This window comes from Mytilus galloprovincialis, chromosome 14 (assembly GCF_965363235.1).
Source record: "Mytilus galloprovincialis chromosome 14, xbMytGall1.hap1.1, whole genome shotgun sequence".
Taxonomy (NCBI): Eukaryota; Metazoa; Mollusca; class Bivalvia; order Mytilida; family Mytilidae; genus Mytilus; species Mytilus galloprovincialis.
The window spans coordinates 49,884,111-49,902,053 of NC_134851.1; the positions used below are offsets into that span (position 1 = coordinate 49,884,111).

The following is a 17,943-nucleotide window of genomic DNA, read 5'->3' on the forward strand; positions in this document are numbered from 1 at the left end:
TGCAAAAAAATAAATATTCTTGTATTTGCCTTAAATCAATGGTTCTGATAATAATACAACACTCGGTTACATTATACCAATTGGGCAATCAATTACAAGTACAGCGTATCCGATTTCATTATATGTGGGAAATGCATTGTCTTCTGTCGTTTCTTTTGTTGACTAGTATATTATACACAAGGCATCCAAATGGACAATACTCAACTTTATACTTGATTTGGCAATGATTTAACTATTTAAATTCCAGCTTCACTGGTGAATCTTTTGAAGACGATCCGCGCGTCTAGTGTACACATGTTTTATCCTGGTATCTATGATGAGTTTTGGTAATACATTTTTTACATTATATATACTTGTAACAAAAACAGTTTCTTAACCACGCTTATATTGTTCATTTAATGAGAGTAATCAATGTATTACTCCAAGGCAACAGTAGTATACCAGTGTTCAAAGGTTATACTTTGATTGAGAAAAAATAAATCCGGGTTACAAACTAAAACCGAGGAAACAAAGGAACAAGAGAAACACTGAAGTGTATCAAAACAAACACTAACATACATAGAAACGATAACAACTGCCATATTCCTGACTAAGTGCATGATATTTTAAGATTTTTTTTTAACATTGCCAATCCTACCACTTTATGACAATGTTAAAAAAAACATATCGTTACAAGAGGCTGTCAGAGCGACAGCAAACCGGATTTATTAATATTCATCCGTGTCCTGGCATTTTTCAATATTACAAGAATCATAAATGATGCACGGTTAAAGTGAAAATCATCAATATCAAACTTGACCTCCATTTTGTCATCAGTAACAACATATTAAGATTTGAAAAGCTTTGGTTGAATGGTTCATGAGTTAATGCACGGACAGGACTGGTAACACAATTTTTCAATCTTTCAAGAACCATTACTCCAGAACCGTAAAAGTCAAAATCGTTATTATTAAACTTGACCTCTGTTTTGTTGTCATTAACAACATATTAAAATTTTAAAAGCTTTGGTCGAACGGTTCATGAGTTAATGCACGGACAGGACTGGAAACGCCATTTTTCAATCTTTCAAAAACCATAACTCCAGAACCGTAAAAGTCAAAATGGTCATTATTAAACTTGACCTCCATTTTGTTGTCAGTAACAACATATTAAAATTTTAAAAGCTTTGGTTGAACGGTTCATGAGTTAATGCACGGACAGTACTGGAAACGCCCCTTTTCAATCTTTCAAGAACCATAACTCCAGAACCGTATAAGTCAAAATCGTCATTATTAAACTTGACCTCCATTTTGTTGTCAGTAACAACATATTAAAATTTTAAAAGCTTTGGTTAAACGGTTCATGAGTTAATGCACGGACAGCATTTGATTGCCGCCCGCCCGGCAGCCCATCTGCCCTGCTGCCCGCCGTACATCCCCAAATCAATAACCGACATTTTTGTCACAAAAATCCGGTTAAAAATGAAAACACTACGCGACAGAAACACAACACAAACACACGCAATTCATCACAGATAATCGCTTAAACAAATAATATAATAGTCGACACAAAAAAGAAACCGCAGAACAACAATAAACATATACCATCAACAAAGGAAAAATGCGTATACCAAGTAAAGCATATAGCAGTTGTTTTTTATCCTTTCCTTCTTAATTATATATTTTATCTTTTAATTTGTCAGGTTTTATGGACTTTTCCCTGTCCTATTTTTCTTCGAGTTCGGTATTTATGTTAATACTTAAATGCAGTCGGGGATATTAATTGCCAATGTTTGATGACCAACGTCAAGCAAGGACAAAAATACTTACTAGTAGATATTAAAAAAAGATAAGGACGATAACTCTTAAATGATAACAAAAATTAACCTAAACATATAATGAAGAAGCTTGTAAAGTATTTTTAACTATCATGTTTATCTTGAAAAAAGGAAAAAAGATAATTGTGCTATACTAGAAGGTATAGTACGCTATGATGCCATTTTGATTTTGATAAAACGAATAGTTTTGGCGGTGATAAAGTAGCCTGATTAGTACTTTTTGCCACCAGTTTAATCTCCAAGAAAGAATTGAAGCAAAACTAGCTTGTGCAATACATTATACTTCTATTCTAATCTTGATGAAAAAAATGTATGACTGTATAAATTAGCTTGTGGTGTAATTTATGCTACCATTTTTATTCTAATAAAAGAAATGACGAGTGGTGGTGGTAAACTAACTTGCATAGTCTTGAATGAAGAAAAAGCTTGAAAAAGAATTTAAAAAAAACGAACTAGAATAGGAAAAGGAATACATGTTCAGTAGTGTTATTAACTCAATACTAAATATTTAGTATGCATAATTACATGAAGAAATGTATTGACTCTTCATATTAATAGATAACCGAATTCGTAAAAAAAGTCAGGGGCCTTACAAATATCATATAAGCGTCACTGGTGAAATTTTGTAGACGAAACGTGCGTCTGGCTTACAAAATTTAAATCTTTGTATCTATGATGATTTTATCTTGTTAGAGAATGTTTAGAAATAACACTCCAGTGACCGAGACGGCTGCACAGAAGCAGGCCATTAAAACAAACAAGGTCAATACAACAGCAGATCTGTCATTATAGAAATTAATGAATTAGTGAATACAAAATCTTTCTGTTTTGCTGGATTTCGTATTTGACCATTAGTAAGATAGCGATTTTTGTCTTAGCAATCGTGTTAATTTGATATCAGAGTTAAATTATGATTACCTACATTTTGAGGAAAGATAGAATTCATATTATTTCTGTGTTTTTTGTAATCTCCTCCTTAATTTTTTACTTAATATGTATAGTGACATTCGCTTTGGAATTTAGAACGTGTTTTAAAATCATATTCGAATAAAACTTTCTGTTAGTACTTCCGAGATGTGTACATATTGATCACCGGTCTTTGAAGATTTCTCAGGATTACGTGAAGCTGAACTTTACGCTTTAAATTGCACGATTTGATTTTTAATATTTTGAATTTCTGCTATTTTTTTAACATTAAAATGAATATTGAATGTTTAACCGACGTACATTGTTAAGATAGGAACATCACAATTAATGCGCCTTTTTCTAAACGCAAATTTATAACCGCCGACGTGTCTTTCACCGAATTTCATTTTTTATAAATGATAGACATGATTTTTAAAAAAGCCTAGAGAAAATCCGAACACATAAATCGAAAAGGATGACAAACCGTTTGCCATTAGGTGGAAAAGATAAACAGGTTTCAGTGAAGAAAGATACATAACTGAGTGGTATATGTGATTCTTTTGTGTAAAGAGCTTACATAATGTTGGGGGAAAAACTATGACATTTCATCTAAGAAAAGCTGAGGGGCCTCGGTGGCCGAGTTGTCTAAGTAATCATTAACCAGTCAACACTGAGGTTTTGACTTCGAACACCGCTCGTGCGGGTACACTCGACTACAATCTTAAATGACTAGGATTGAAAGTTTTCCTATCGAAGGTCAGGGGTTTTCTCCGGGCACACCGGCTTCCTCCACCAATTAAAAATGACCGCCACGAAATAGCCTAAATGCGGTGCTTAAAGTGGCGTTAAAACACCAAAAATCAACCAAATCTAAGTATAGCTTCAAAAAAAATTATTGAAATAATTTAACTTTACAAAATACGAATCAATACGAAATTCGTCGTATTTTAAATGAACAATTTCCTATATTATCATTATGGTATTATTTACACATTATGAGTTCATTTGTACTGTCAATACAACTATGAATTATCAATGTCTCTCAAATGATAATCGCAGTACAAATGCTCTAAAAATCAGATTCATATAACTATCACATTGAAGAAAGCATTTATGTAGTGCAGTTCGCTCAGATCAATTTTTAATAAAATAGTATGGCTTTGGTGAATTACATTACAGGTTAGTTCAACTTGGGTTTATCTTAACAAACTTACCAACAGCAACGTGAAGCAACCCCATGTTTGTCATTGTTCCAACTGGTCTTATCTAATTCGTGACAATTCAGTAAATCTGCAAAGGTCAGTTATATGCGTGACTTAATTGAAATTTGGATCTAAATATGTCTATTATAGTTGTTAAGTGTATACTCGAAGTCCCATTTCTGACAACCCACCACAATAATGCTGCATTATGCAAAAACAAATATTGGAATACCAGTTACATTCAATATGTTTACTATATTTCACATTCGGTTAATAGAAAAAGATGGTTTACCAATTAGTAAAACGTCATGTATTGTTCAGACATGAGAAAATCCTATTTGTAAAGGAAGTGGTCTATATCTTTAAATTTTTAAGGTATCATGAATTTGGAGAACGTTGTTATGTTGAATAAATGGCAATTACCAATCCGATATTGCGTGATACAGAATCAATTAGAGAAATTACTTATCAAATGGAAAGTATTATACAGGGTTATCACAATAAGCAGATTTTATTTAACCTATTAGAACATCCCAATTTTTCTGGGGGTTCGTGTTTAGTTATTTAATGTTTTAAAGGCTCTCATCGTTTCTATTCCCTTTTTTTTTACTATAATTGTGTAAGTCTCTCTTCAACATTCGAGTTTAGATTCACAAAAAGTATCTTCCGTCTCTACATTTAATAAATCCAAACAAATGCATGTTGACAGATAGTCGAGCATGTGATTACTTGTTGGCTTCGGTTTTTTTTATTGTTTTGTAATAAATGTTCGTGTCGGTACACTATTATTTTGTTTATGACAAAAAGACTTGAGTTTTCTCGTTTGAATTGTTTTACATTGTCATTTCGGGGCCTTTTATAGCTGACTATGCGGTATGGGCTTTGCTCATTGTTGAAGGCCGTACGGTGACTTATAGTTGTTAATTTCTGTGTCATGTTCGTCTCTTGTGGACAGTTGTCTCATTGGCAATCATACCACATCTTCTTTTTTATATTGAAATGTGTGAAAATCGATGGCCGTCTTTCACTTCACTTTCATGGGTTCGTGGGTTATACTCACTTGAATACCCCTATGAAATATGTTGACCCAAAACAGATGTACAACCAATCAAATACAATCCAGGTACCCATTAAACAAGATTATGTAAAGAGCTTTAAAGACAAGAAAATTTAGTAAGCACTATAAGGTCGTTAATCTTAACTTTATTTTATTGATATACTGTGTCGTGAATAAAAAATAGACGTGGTTATACCTCAAATATGAAATAAATCAAATACATAAGTAATCAGAAGTTATGTAAAGGTCGATTGCTAATATATAACAATAGATATGAGTTATACTATCTGCCTTATTCTTCAACACAAATTCAACAAATAACACCAGAAAATAAAATATGGATACAGAATTGTTTAAGCCATTTATTAAATGTATATTTTATAATTCCAATGATCAAACTTTTAATCGTTTATTGCTTCAATCATAATTCAGGCCGTTGCTTTTCAAATTTAAACTTTTTATCATTGTGTCTTTCCAAAAAAAAAAATTATAGCTTACTATATTACGGTATTAGTTTTGTTCATTATTGAAAGCCGTACAATAATTTTATGGTTTTTGTATTGAAGTTCATGGATAGCAACTTTGAAAAACAATGAACACAAATCATGGACACGTGACAAATATGTGAGATTAAGAAAGTGTTGTTTGCGTAGGGTTTTTCTTAATTTGCCATGCGTTCAAAGGAGAAGGTTCACGAAGGGTTAAAATTGGCCCTGAATTTTTTATGTTTTTTTAAATCGGGCCAAAAAATTACAAATTTCACATAGAAATACTTGTGATAATACTACTAAGACAAAAATATTTTTCTGGCACTTTCCTTTACTATTTCTGGAGCAATGACCCCTTAAATGAGCATAATTTGTATTAAAAGGTCAATTTTGGTACTTTTTGTCCATAATTTCAATTGTTTTTGCCATAATTAACCTTGGCCTCCATCTACGATCCAAAAAGTTTTTATATTGATGAAATATATATCAAAATTGGAATCTTTTGGTTACAACACATTTTGGATCGTAAGTGGCGGCCAATTTGTTTCAAAAGCTTTTAGGTCTGAAAAATGCACAAAATCATCATATTTTGACAAAATGTCCAAAATGGGCTTACTTTTGGCGAATATCTTGTACTCTTATGAAAAGAACTGATATATTTAGCATTTATACGTTTGAAATAGACCCATTTACGAACCAAATTGAGACCTTTTTGGTGTTTTATGATAAAGTTGATATTTTAGGCCATTTTGTGCCATTAGTGTCCTTTGTTTATTAAAATTTGTTATTTAGTCTTTTATAATGATTTGGTGATATTTTTATCCAAGAATTGTAAATTTTATTCTGATTTGCTAGATTCCACTGTTGTTTACCTTTTTCATCACAGTTTAATCCGTCGAACTTGCATTGTGCTGTGGTACTCGAGTTAGTGAGGTCCCTCCTGCTCGAAACAAATTAATTTTCAAGAAAGTTAAGAATCAAACAATTTATTTCGAAATGATAACTTGCTTATTGTTTATGATGAGAATATAATGAACCAAGCAATGGTTTTGAATGAATACCATGATTGTAATTTATTTTACTTGGAAAGCTACGCACACTCACCAACTGCAATAAAAAAAAAACATCCCCATAGTTGTCTGTCTGGATTCTATTCTTATCTAAATCGAGACAATACAGAAATTCAAAATTTAATTCAGCGCATGATAGATATTGTTACTTTATTCAACGAATAAGATAAAATATATATGGTATTGCCTTTGAGACAACTTTCCACTGGGTCGATGCCACTGCTGGTGGAGTTTTAATTCCTTGAGTGTATCACAAGCCCAGTAGTCAGCACTTCTGTGCTGACATGAATTATCATTGATATGGTCATATTTATAAATTAACTGTCTTTAAAATTTTGAATTTTTGAAATACTTAGGCTTTTCTACCTCAGGAATAGATTACCTTAGCTGTATTTTGGTCCACAATGCTCTTCAACTACGTACTTTAGTTAGCGTTTTTAACTTTTTTGGATTCGAGCGTCACTGATGAGTCTGGCGTAAATTCAAAATTTAATCCTGATATATATGATGAGTTTATTTCCACTGATTGTGAATTGACTTGGATGTAAACAACTATAAGTCTCAATGAGAAAAAAAATATGTATAGTCAACAATAAATGGCCCAGACATAAGTCCATAGAATGTGCAACAATTCCTATAAGAAAAACAACGACCTGACTAATACAATCACATAAACAGTACCACTTTTGTCGTATCAGATGCACAGTTCGATCATTAATGTTTGATCATTGATACTCGAGGCCATGATATTAAAAAGAACATAACATAACGTAAACATTAAAAAAATTACAAAACCAATAAAGACCAAAACTTAAGCCACTCCTTAAAAAGCTAAAAAGCATCAGAGCTATTATGCAGGAGGGTAATATATTTCTTACAGTCGTATGAAACGAGTGACTGGTGAAAATAATGTTTATCCAATTCGTTAATCAATGCATGTATATATCATAAACTTAGTCTTCTGTGCACGATTTTATCTTTTTTTACGCAAAAATATCGTATAATCGTCATTATTTTTCTATCTGTCTGTTATGAATTGAAAATATGGCCGCCCATGAATTGTCGTGTGTTAAAGCCATAGTCACGATTGTCACCTTATAGTAAACAATCAACAAAGACGCATGGATATTGAGCACATGTATAACATTTACAATCAGATAAAAATTTATTTAAATGACATATCCATGCGCATTGCGATCACCGGATTTTGACGAGCAGGGTCAAGCTAAGGTCACTTTGAATACGGAAAATATGTCGGCGAATTGCTTCCTGGAAGCAAGCAATTAAAAAAAGTAAACTTCTTAATCTGAACAAATTAAAGAATTTTCTTCAGAAAAAAGTATATGTACATAAGTTTAATAATGACAACTTTCTATTTTGTTATAATTTTATTATATGCATATTTTTTTTTTTGATTTTAGGTTTCATATGACTTTAATTTAAAATGATTTCGAGATATTATAACACAATGTTTAGATAGAAGAATTTGTGTATTCTTGCATTGACCGCAGTCATAGCTACTAAACCTGGTAATACTACCGGGAACTAACAGTAAGCAAAAAACGCAATCAATACGTGATGCATCAGATGCGCATATTATACAAGGTCTGCTCCATTAAATCCATGTAATAACGTATTGAAATGTTTATTTAAAAAAATTTAAAATTGTTTCTGCTGAAATACTAAATAACAACATTCCACATGATACACTGTGTCTAAACCACACCGGCAAAATTTGCTCGAACTCGATGGTATCTAACATCCGGCACAATGACGGAACATCAATAGACAAAAGAAAGGTAGGTTTCTCCTTATTTTTTAATTTTTTTTATGATATCGAAGAATATATATACATATACAACTATTTTCTATTGTGAGATGTAATATTTTCTACAATCGTTCTATATTAACGGAGAAATAAGTCAAAATGCATGTCAAAATGACGAATTGAGTGAACTTTGCCTCGAAATTGTTTAATTTCTCGTTAAATTGTTCACATTGTACGGAAAGAAAGGTACGGGAAGATAGATATTGACACGGAGATTGCAAATTTAGTTATTATGAGCATCTTCATAATTATATCTCTATGTATGGAACGAAAGAAATGGGTCATGTCAAAATGGAACTGGCCGGTTTCGTCAATGTATACAACCCGGTTTCGTCATAGATTTCAAAATGCATAACCCGGTTTGGTCAAATAAAAAAAATCATAATCGCATTACATTATAATTGATTATTTAACTTCAGCATTCAAAAGGAGTTTTGTGGGTCGTTGGAAAACAAGTTCGTTCACCGGACAACGGCTTCTTATTTATATGAGTCTCAGATTCAAATAAATAATAAGCAAAAACTTGAATTCCTACTCTTATAGAACACAAATATTTTAATTTACTTTGCATTCCGAAATTTTTTAACAGCATATTGAGATTAAAGCTCTCTAAATATGCGTTTTCTATATGAGTTATGGGAAAATATGTTGAACATGTTTAAACTTGAAATTAAAGTTTACGGTCTTAAAAATCGAAACACACAATTGATATGTGATTTTCGCGCACAAAAGGATGGACACCTTTATAAGTAATCTAATCATTCTATGTATGTAATCTTTTCTACAATCGTTAAAAATAAATCTTCTTAAGGATAAACGTTGATAATAAGACAACTGTATATATGCATGCATAATCGACATAGAAAATGAATGTAGGATTACAACTACCATGCATTAAAATAATTTTTTTTATCCCTTATTGTAACTATACTGCTATGTACAAATTAGTATAATAGTCTCAGGTCATCGACAAAATTCAATAATAATTAAAAACCAATTGTTCAGAGAACAATTGAAGGTCTTTCCACCAGTTAATATCTATTTTGATATTAAAATATTAAAATCAGTCTAAAATGTCAGTTCATATGGCTTTATGATGTATATATATGAATTTAAAGCAAAGGTCAAAATCTAGAACGTCAAATTAACCTATGACCTTGACCTCAATTTGAAGGTCACAAACTGAGGATATCAAATCAAAAGACCCTAGGTCTCTAATACGTATGGTTAATAAGTTATATCACTTTACACATAATTTTAGATATGATAGGGGCAAAAACTCCCATTCATTGTCTACGCACCCTTTCAACTAAAATTATTAAGTTACGACATGTCGCAACTAACAATTTAGTCAAAATAATTTGTCGATATCTTATACGGTTTCTGGAAATGAGTGGAAATAAGCCTAATTCAAAAAATGTTAATATGACCTTGACCTTTGACCTTGACCTAATTTTCATTTTTTTGGACCAAGGACCTCAAATCAAAAGATCCTAGGTCTCTATCACTTATGGTGTTCCAGTTTAAAATACATTTAAAAATTTCAAATACAAAAGGGGAAATAACTCTCATATGGAGCGTTCATATTGCTTCGGTCGAAATTGGACAAATCATGCGAAGGATATAACGAGCAATTTTATAAAATAAATTTGTCGTAATCTCTTACGGTTGCGAAGGAGTCGTGATCACAAGGAAAACAGTGTTTGGGGAGATAACTCCTACAAAGAAAAGTATTCGGTTACGCAGGGTAAATTTCAAAAGCGCATAAACTGTTCGATATCATATACCAAATATCTAAGCGACATATTGCGAAACAAATATTTATCGCAAGAACAAAATTAGGCGGAAGAAAAAAAATTAATCAGAAGAAAAGCAATAGGTCTTTCCACAGAAAAGTGGAAAGACCTAATTATTTTGTTAACATTACTAAAAAAAACCGAGTCTGTACTGTCGCCGTTGTGTTATGATGATCGTACACTGACGTTGGTCATCGGACGAGTTAAGGTTTTTTCATCATTTTTTATTATTTGTACTTTTGTTGTACTGTTTGTGTCAGCGACAACACTTTGACTCAGTCCATTCCCGAATCACACGCTTGTAATTCCATGGTTGTCTTTGGTTGCTTTATACCATATGCGTTTTGAACATAAAATAGGTAGGTAGTTTTCTTGTTTGAATTGTTTTACATTTATAATTTAGAGTCCTGTTATAGGTTGCTTTCTTAAGTTTACATGTGTTTTTCTCATTGTTTAAGGCATACGTTGACCTAAACTTGATTAATTCAACATAATTTTTGTGTCTAAAAGAAAGTTGTCTCATTGTCAATGTTTATGGGATAAGTGGTTACCGTCACTTCTTCTTAACAAGACCTAGATATAAATGACGGTCATGTTTTGCAAACCAACTTTTATTCACATTGAAAATACAAAACTGTCAGATATTGTTTTCGAAAGTTATCTTGAAGTTTCAATTGAATTTGAACTACAAAAAAAGAATTTGAACTGTAAAAATAATGTGAAAAACATGCCTATGAAAATAAATGTGCCTACCAGAAACGGGTAGAAAGTTAAAAATCTCACTGCTATGTTATGGATGCTTAAGTGTGAAAACTCGCTTTAGTGCGCAATTAACACAGTATATAGAGTACCAGAAAATCTGGCAGGACTGCATGCATGATTAATTTGTGCAGAACAGTATAGACTATAGTCGGTTTGGGACGGTTTGGGACTGTTCGTCAATGATTGAATGCATAAATGTATTAATAATTGATAGTAAATATTGTAGGTGTATATAATATAGTATAGTAAATTAAAATTATGGCACAATCAAAACACATCCTTTTATTTTTCATCTTTACATACTACTAATAGACATTTGCGGAAACTGTCATACACCTACGATTAGGATTACAATTACACTTACAGGTAGCATGTAAATCTTGGGCTTTCTCAAAGTGTTAAAATAAACCGTCGATCCAAAACAATGTTACGATAGTGATGTTTTTGTGTAGTTGAACAGCGATTTTTTTCTAATATTGCAGCAATGTGTTAATATTAATTATTGTATACGGTGTTATCCAGATTGAAAATGCTGTAATTGAACGAGGTGTGATAGAATAAACTAACATTATTTTTAGTTTGTCGTTGCAGTCGCTAGATTGGGACAATTGCTGGAAAAAGTCAGCAATACTTTGTGTTAGGAAAGGTGCAATCAACCATGAAACATGTTAAAATTGAGAATGGAAATGGGGAATGTGTCAAAGAGACAACAACCCGACCATAGAAAAAAACAACAGCAGAAGGTCACCAACAGGTCTTCAGGAAGCGAGAAATTCCCGCACCCGGAGGCGTCCTTCAACTGGCCCCTAAACAAATATATACTAGTTCAGTGATAATGAACGCCATACTAATTTCCAAATTGTACACAAGAAACTAAAATTAAAATGATACAAGACTAACAAAGGCCAGAGGCTCATGACTTGGGACAGGCGCAAAAATGCGGCGGGGTTAAACATGTTTGTGAGATCTCAACCCTCCCCCTTTACCTCTAGCCAATGTAGAAAAGTAAACGCATAACAACACGCACATTAAAATTCAGTTCAAGAGAAGTCCGAGTCTGATGTCAGAAGATGTAACCAAAGAAAATAAACAAAATGACAATAATACATAAATAACAACAGACTACTAGCAGTTAACTGACATGCCAGCTCCAGACTTCAATTAAACTGACTGAAAGATTATGATTTCATCATATGAACATCAGGCACAATCCTTCCCGTTAGGGGTTTAGTATCATACCATCATAACATATATAAAAATGGATAATTAACGATAGGAAATGAAAAATCATCTCTTTTATCATAAATTTTAGTATTCAGCTTTCCGTTAGTGATATAGATATCAAGATCGAGGAAAGGGCAGTGGTCATTGTTAGTATTAGCTTTATTTAAAGTAAGTTCAACAGGAAAAATTTCTTTAATATACATACTGAAGTGGTCATTATTGAGAGCCAAAATATCATCCAAATATCTAAAAGTATTATTAAATTTGTTTATAAGATGTTGTTTCGATGGGTCTTATCATGTGTATGCTACACTGTAAGACATACTTTCTCTCTTTTATTTTGTTTTAAAGAGAAAAGGGAAATACAGCGGACGGGTGGTTTTGAGCTATTTTATTCTTCATGAAATTTTTAGACTGTTCGCCAGACTCAGTTGAAATGTAAGAATAGGTTTACTCAAATAGTTAAAACCTTTCTATATTTGTTTTCAACAGCAACAAACAAAAAATGACAAAAGAGTTCCAAGTTTTTTTTCTTTTATGCAATTATTATAATAAAGATCTTGGGAATCATTAAGTATGAACGTTTTTTTTTTTCGAGATGTCGATAATTATCCCCCATGAACATGGGTGGGACTGGTATGCTCGAAACATGAGCTTTTATCCCTGTTCCGAGACTGGTACTATTTTCATGAATTGTTATATAGATTATAGAGTGCACTGACGACGCAGAGGTCGATCCAGCAATTTTCTAAAGGGGATTCCAACCCAAGATAAAAAGGAGGGTCCGACCATATGTCCCTATTCAAAAGCATTGATCGGCAAGAAAAGGGGTGTTCAAGGGGTGTTCCAACCCTCGGAACAACCCGTGATCTCTCACTACGACGATGTTAATTTCAACACAAAGTTTATACGTAAATCTATTCAATTGATTGTTAGGAATAAAAAAAAATGCAAAAGTGTAGCAGGCGAGAAGAAATTGTCAGAACAATAATGTGTCCATAGTACACGGATGCCCCGTCCGCACTATCAATTTATATGTTCAGTGCACCGTGGGATAAAAACTCTCATTTGACATTAGAATTAGAAAGATCATATCATAAGTAACATATGTATTAAGTTTCAATTTGATTGGACCTCAACTTCATCAAAAGAAACCAAAAAACGTAACCTGAAGCGGGACAGAAGGACGGACGGACGCACAGACTAGCAAACATAATGCCCATAAATGAGGCATAAAAATCAGAATCTATTTAAGTCGGCAAGGCAACAGTTGCGGATACAAAGTTGTAATCGTGCATAAAAAAACGACACCAACATTAATATTTCAAATTAAATAGTTTGTTGAGTATCCTCTGAACAATATTTTTGCTAGTTTTCGTATACTAACCATTCCATTAAAAGTATCCTGTTTCGCGGGGAAAGTTTATTGCTCCTGCTGATAATATATTTATCATACATCTATCTACACCTTCGGTCCTTATAAATCATTGTCTTCAAATATTTGACTTTGTGCGGTCCTGAAAGTAAATCCAGAAAAGCCCTTCAGAAACATGATATGTTAACGTGTTGCTTACATCTTTTTTTTATTTTTTTTTTATAGAAAACACCATTTGCTATTTTGTATTTGTATTGTGGGTTTGTTTTTGTATTTTGAGATAACCCTTTGTTTTAGTCACCTGTAATCGTAAGTTTAAAGTGTAATCCTAGGTATAGACCTAGTTTCCGCAAATGTCTATTATAAACAAAGAAAATATAATAATGTTACAAAATAATTAGATACTAGTGTTTGCTATTCAGTATAATATTCCATTTAAAATTAGTTTGAAGTTAAGTGAAATAAGGGATACGCCTTTCATTAGGAAAATGTGTGTTATCATAATTAACTATGTCCAAAAGTGCCCGTTTAAAATAGATTTTAACACGCCAAGTTTACTCTACAATAAATATATATTTAAATTCTCGAAAGGCAATGTTCAGATCCGTGCCAAAGTTTCTTTTCATAAATTGTTTGTTAAAAAAAAAACCAAAAAATCGGGTGATATATATAGACGAAACCGGGTGATTGTGTAGTAACAACATTGACGAAACCGGTTTATTTTAATTTGACATGACCCTTTTCTTTTGTTCCATACACAGAAATACAATTATTGAGATGCTCATAATAACTAAATTTGCAATCTCCGTGTCAATATCTATCTTCACGTACCTTCTTTTCGTACAATGTGAACAATTTAACGAGAAATTAAACAATTTCGAGGCAAGGTTCACTCAATTCGTCATTTTGACATGCATTTTGACTTATTTCACCGTTAATATAGAACGGTTGTAGAAAATATTGCATCTCACAATAGAAAATAGTTGTATATGTATATATATTCTTCGATATCATAAAAAAAATAAAAAAATAAGGAGAAACCTACCTTTCTTTTGACTATTGGTGTTCCGTCATTGTGCCGGATGTTAGATACCATCGAGTCCGAGCAAATTTTGCCGGTGTGGTTTAGACACAGTGTGATAATACGTGATATATAGAGAAAAAAAGAATATCATGGAAAAAGTAATGATACAGGTTCGTGTGGTCGTCTTTATGTTTAAACTTTTGATAAGTATCCGAGGAGAAATGATATTTAAACTCTAAAAGAAATATCCATTAAAAGTAAGTCTTAAAAGAGCATAACAAAAATGCCGAATTACATTGAGTTAATTAAAAGATGAGAAGTCTGTAAAAACTGACACCATCACACGTTATGAAGCAACGAAATGAGCTTGAAACTGACATATAACTGATTTGGTTCAGGCATTCCCTCCAAGTACTAATGCCTGGTTATATAGCTAGCAAAACCTCTCATTTATATGACTGTTGTTTATAGTTCGTGTATCTAACAAAAACTGTGGAACAATCTAAATAGACATGATAGATTTATAAATAAAGACAACAGTAGTATACCGCTGTTCAAAACTCATACATCCATGGACAAAAAGCAAAATCGGGGTAACAAACTAAAACTGAGGGAAACGCATTAAATATAAGACAAATATTCGGATAAAGCAGCATTGACTTAACATACATTTATGATGAGTCTTATGTAGACGAAACGCGCGTCTGGCGTACTAAATTATAATCCTGGTACCTTTGATAACTTTTTACAGACATATAATATAACTGAATAAAACATTCAAACAAATATACAAATCAATCTAACAAAGAATCAAACAAAAACGATTAGTGTTTGTAAGTGAATTTGAAAAAGACGCCAACAAAATGTGTGTATATTCTATGGGACATTTCGTATTTAGCGCATTCTTTCTCGGTATAGTTACGATTAATAAAAATACAAAAACAACAGCCACGAAATGATAACCACGCTGTAAAAACTTTTTATGTCCGAATCGCACATCATGACCATCCTGCACCAGGAACGCTTCAACGGCTAAAACACGATAGCGGGATGAATAAATACAAATTTAGTTCAAAAGTATAAGACCAAAAGAAACATAATAGCACAAACACAAATAAAGAGAAAACTGTAAATTAAATAAGAAGGTATACAACTTTTAGCACCTATAATCTATAACTGATGAAGAATTTTTGTTTAAAGGGGGACTAGCTACGAGATATATAAAAAATCTAAAATATAATATTTTTGTTCAATCATTAAAGGGGCACTCGCTGTCAAATTCATTGTAACCGATTTGACTCAAATTCTCATATTTGGTTTATAACAATGTAAAACATTTATCCAAACTATCAAAAGTCTAAAATAAACAGTTTACAGAGCATGGGGTAGATAATATATAGGTTCGTTTCGTGTGTATTTTAGTCCAGACGCCATCTAATTAACTATCGATTTGACCTCAGATGACCATATAAGCGATGTAAACAAAAATAAAGATACGAATAGATTAAACCAACACGTGCAATTGCATTTCTATAGGTCTGTTTGATTTTATTTTATAGATTAAAAATAGATGTTTCTCATTGTTTTTAACCATATAAGAATGATTTTATGTGCATCGAATTAGTAATCAAATGATTTACCGTAGTTTCACTTTCATTGTTGACATTCTTTTTCTTTAAATAACCAGTACACGTACAATGCATGCGTTGTCAATCTCTAGCTAGGGGTTAACTTGAAGTTCACATGAATATCGGTTAGAATGATGATGACGTTTTTACTTGCAAGTGAATCAGTCAAAAATTATGTTTAATCGCTTATTTCAACAAAATTAAAGGAAATTGATTGCTAAAAGCAAATTATTATTTCATTATTCCAATTTGATTAATGATTGATCTAAAAAAAATCATACTTTATTTTTTTATATATATCGTAGCTAGTGCCCCTTTAATGAAAGTGAAATAGTGAAATAATAATTCGCTTTTAGCAGCCACTATGGGTTTATTTTGTCAAAATAAGCGAAGGAATATTAATAATGTATTATTCATTTGCAAGTGAATAATTCGGCCTCACTAAATCCATATTCATGTGAACTTCAATTGAACCCCTTAGCAAGTGATGTATAACACGTGAATTGTGTGTGAATAGTTATTTAAAGGAAAAGAATGTCAAAATTGAAAGTGAATCAAAGGTAAATCATCTAATTGATTTATTCGATCCACAAAACTCATTCTTATACGGATAAAAACGACGATTAACTTATATTTTTAATCTATAATATGAAATTAAACAGACATAGAAAAATCCAATTACACGAGTTCGCTTCATCTATATATATCTTTATTTATGTTTATATCACTTATATGGTCATCGAAAGTATTCGGAGGCCAACTCGATAATTAATTAGATGGCGTCTAGACTAAAATACACGAAACGAAGCAAGATATTCTCGACCATATGCCATGTAACTTGCATATTTTAGACTTTTTATGATTTCGATAAATGTTTTTGCTTGTTATTAATCAAATGCTAGAATTTGAATCAAATCGGTGACCATGAATTTGACAGCTAGTGTCCCTTTAAAGGACGAGACGCTCTTTGGCAAAACACTGGCTCATTTTTTATTGGCTCAGACACCGATGATGTTTGAAAAGTCTGGGTATTGGCTGCAAGCTCTGGTATTTAACCTAAATACGCGGGTTTAAGTTGGTATATTGCTATGGCGAAGTTATTTGTTATACAACTGTATTTTATATTTAAATTGTTTTGAAAAAAAATATCGAGAATTTAAAACCAGTGGAAAAAATGATTAAGTGCATTGTCAGACAGGAGATTGGTTTTAAAAAAGGAAACTCTGCCGTCACGTTTAATGTGAAGTTTACATAGAATCACTAACCAAACAGTTAACATATTCAGAATATTTAGTTTTGGTATACCAGTATTAAATCGGCGAATAATATTACCTCAATATATCTATTCGATGATGCATAATTTCAAAGTTCCAAAGGACAATGCCTTGAAATTTACATAAATATGTAACCAAACGTCAATATGCTTTGTATATATACTGCATAACAACCAGCTTTATCATTGTCCAATTCAAATACAAATTGAATGCGAAGATTTAATTGCCAATTTGACAAATGTTATGATTAACTGTTCATTTTGAAAATACATGCTTACTTAACTTATTCAGAAGTACTGAATATAAATTAATTCACACTGTATATCAACGTCAAGACGGAAGTCTAAGTTTCTTTTTCATTTTACGCAAATAATAAAGAGTATAAAAAATAAACACTAATTTTCTTATACTTAGTAGATGTTTTCACATTTTTACTATATTAATTAATGTAAAACTTAGTTATGTATGAAATCAATCTCATTGTGTTTACTTG

At 31.9% G+C, this 17,943-nt stretch overlaps 1 protein-coding gene across 1 annotated transcript in view; it reads right to left on the reverse strand.

Moving 5' to 3' along the window:
* Positions 1-4,012, reverse strand: part of LOC143059615 (uncharacterized) — a 45,178-nt gene extending 41,166 nt beyond the window's left edge. The window contains exon 1 of the mRNA XM_076233132.1: positions 3,937-4,012. Coding sequence (XP_076089247.1) covers positions 3,937-3,970 — 34 coding nt within the window. The 5' untranslated portion in view covers positions 3,971-4,012. The remainder of the gene's footprint in view (positions 1-3,936) is intronic.
* Positions 4,013-17,943: the final 13,931 nt, after the last annotated feature.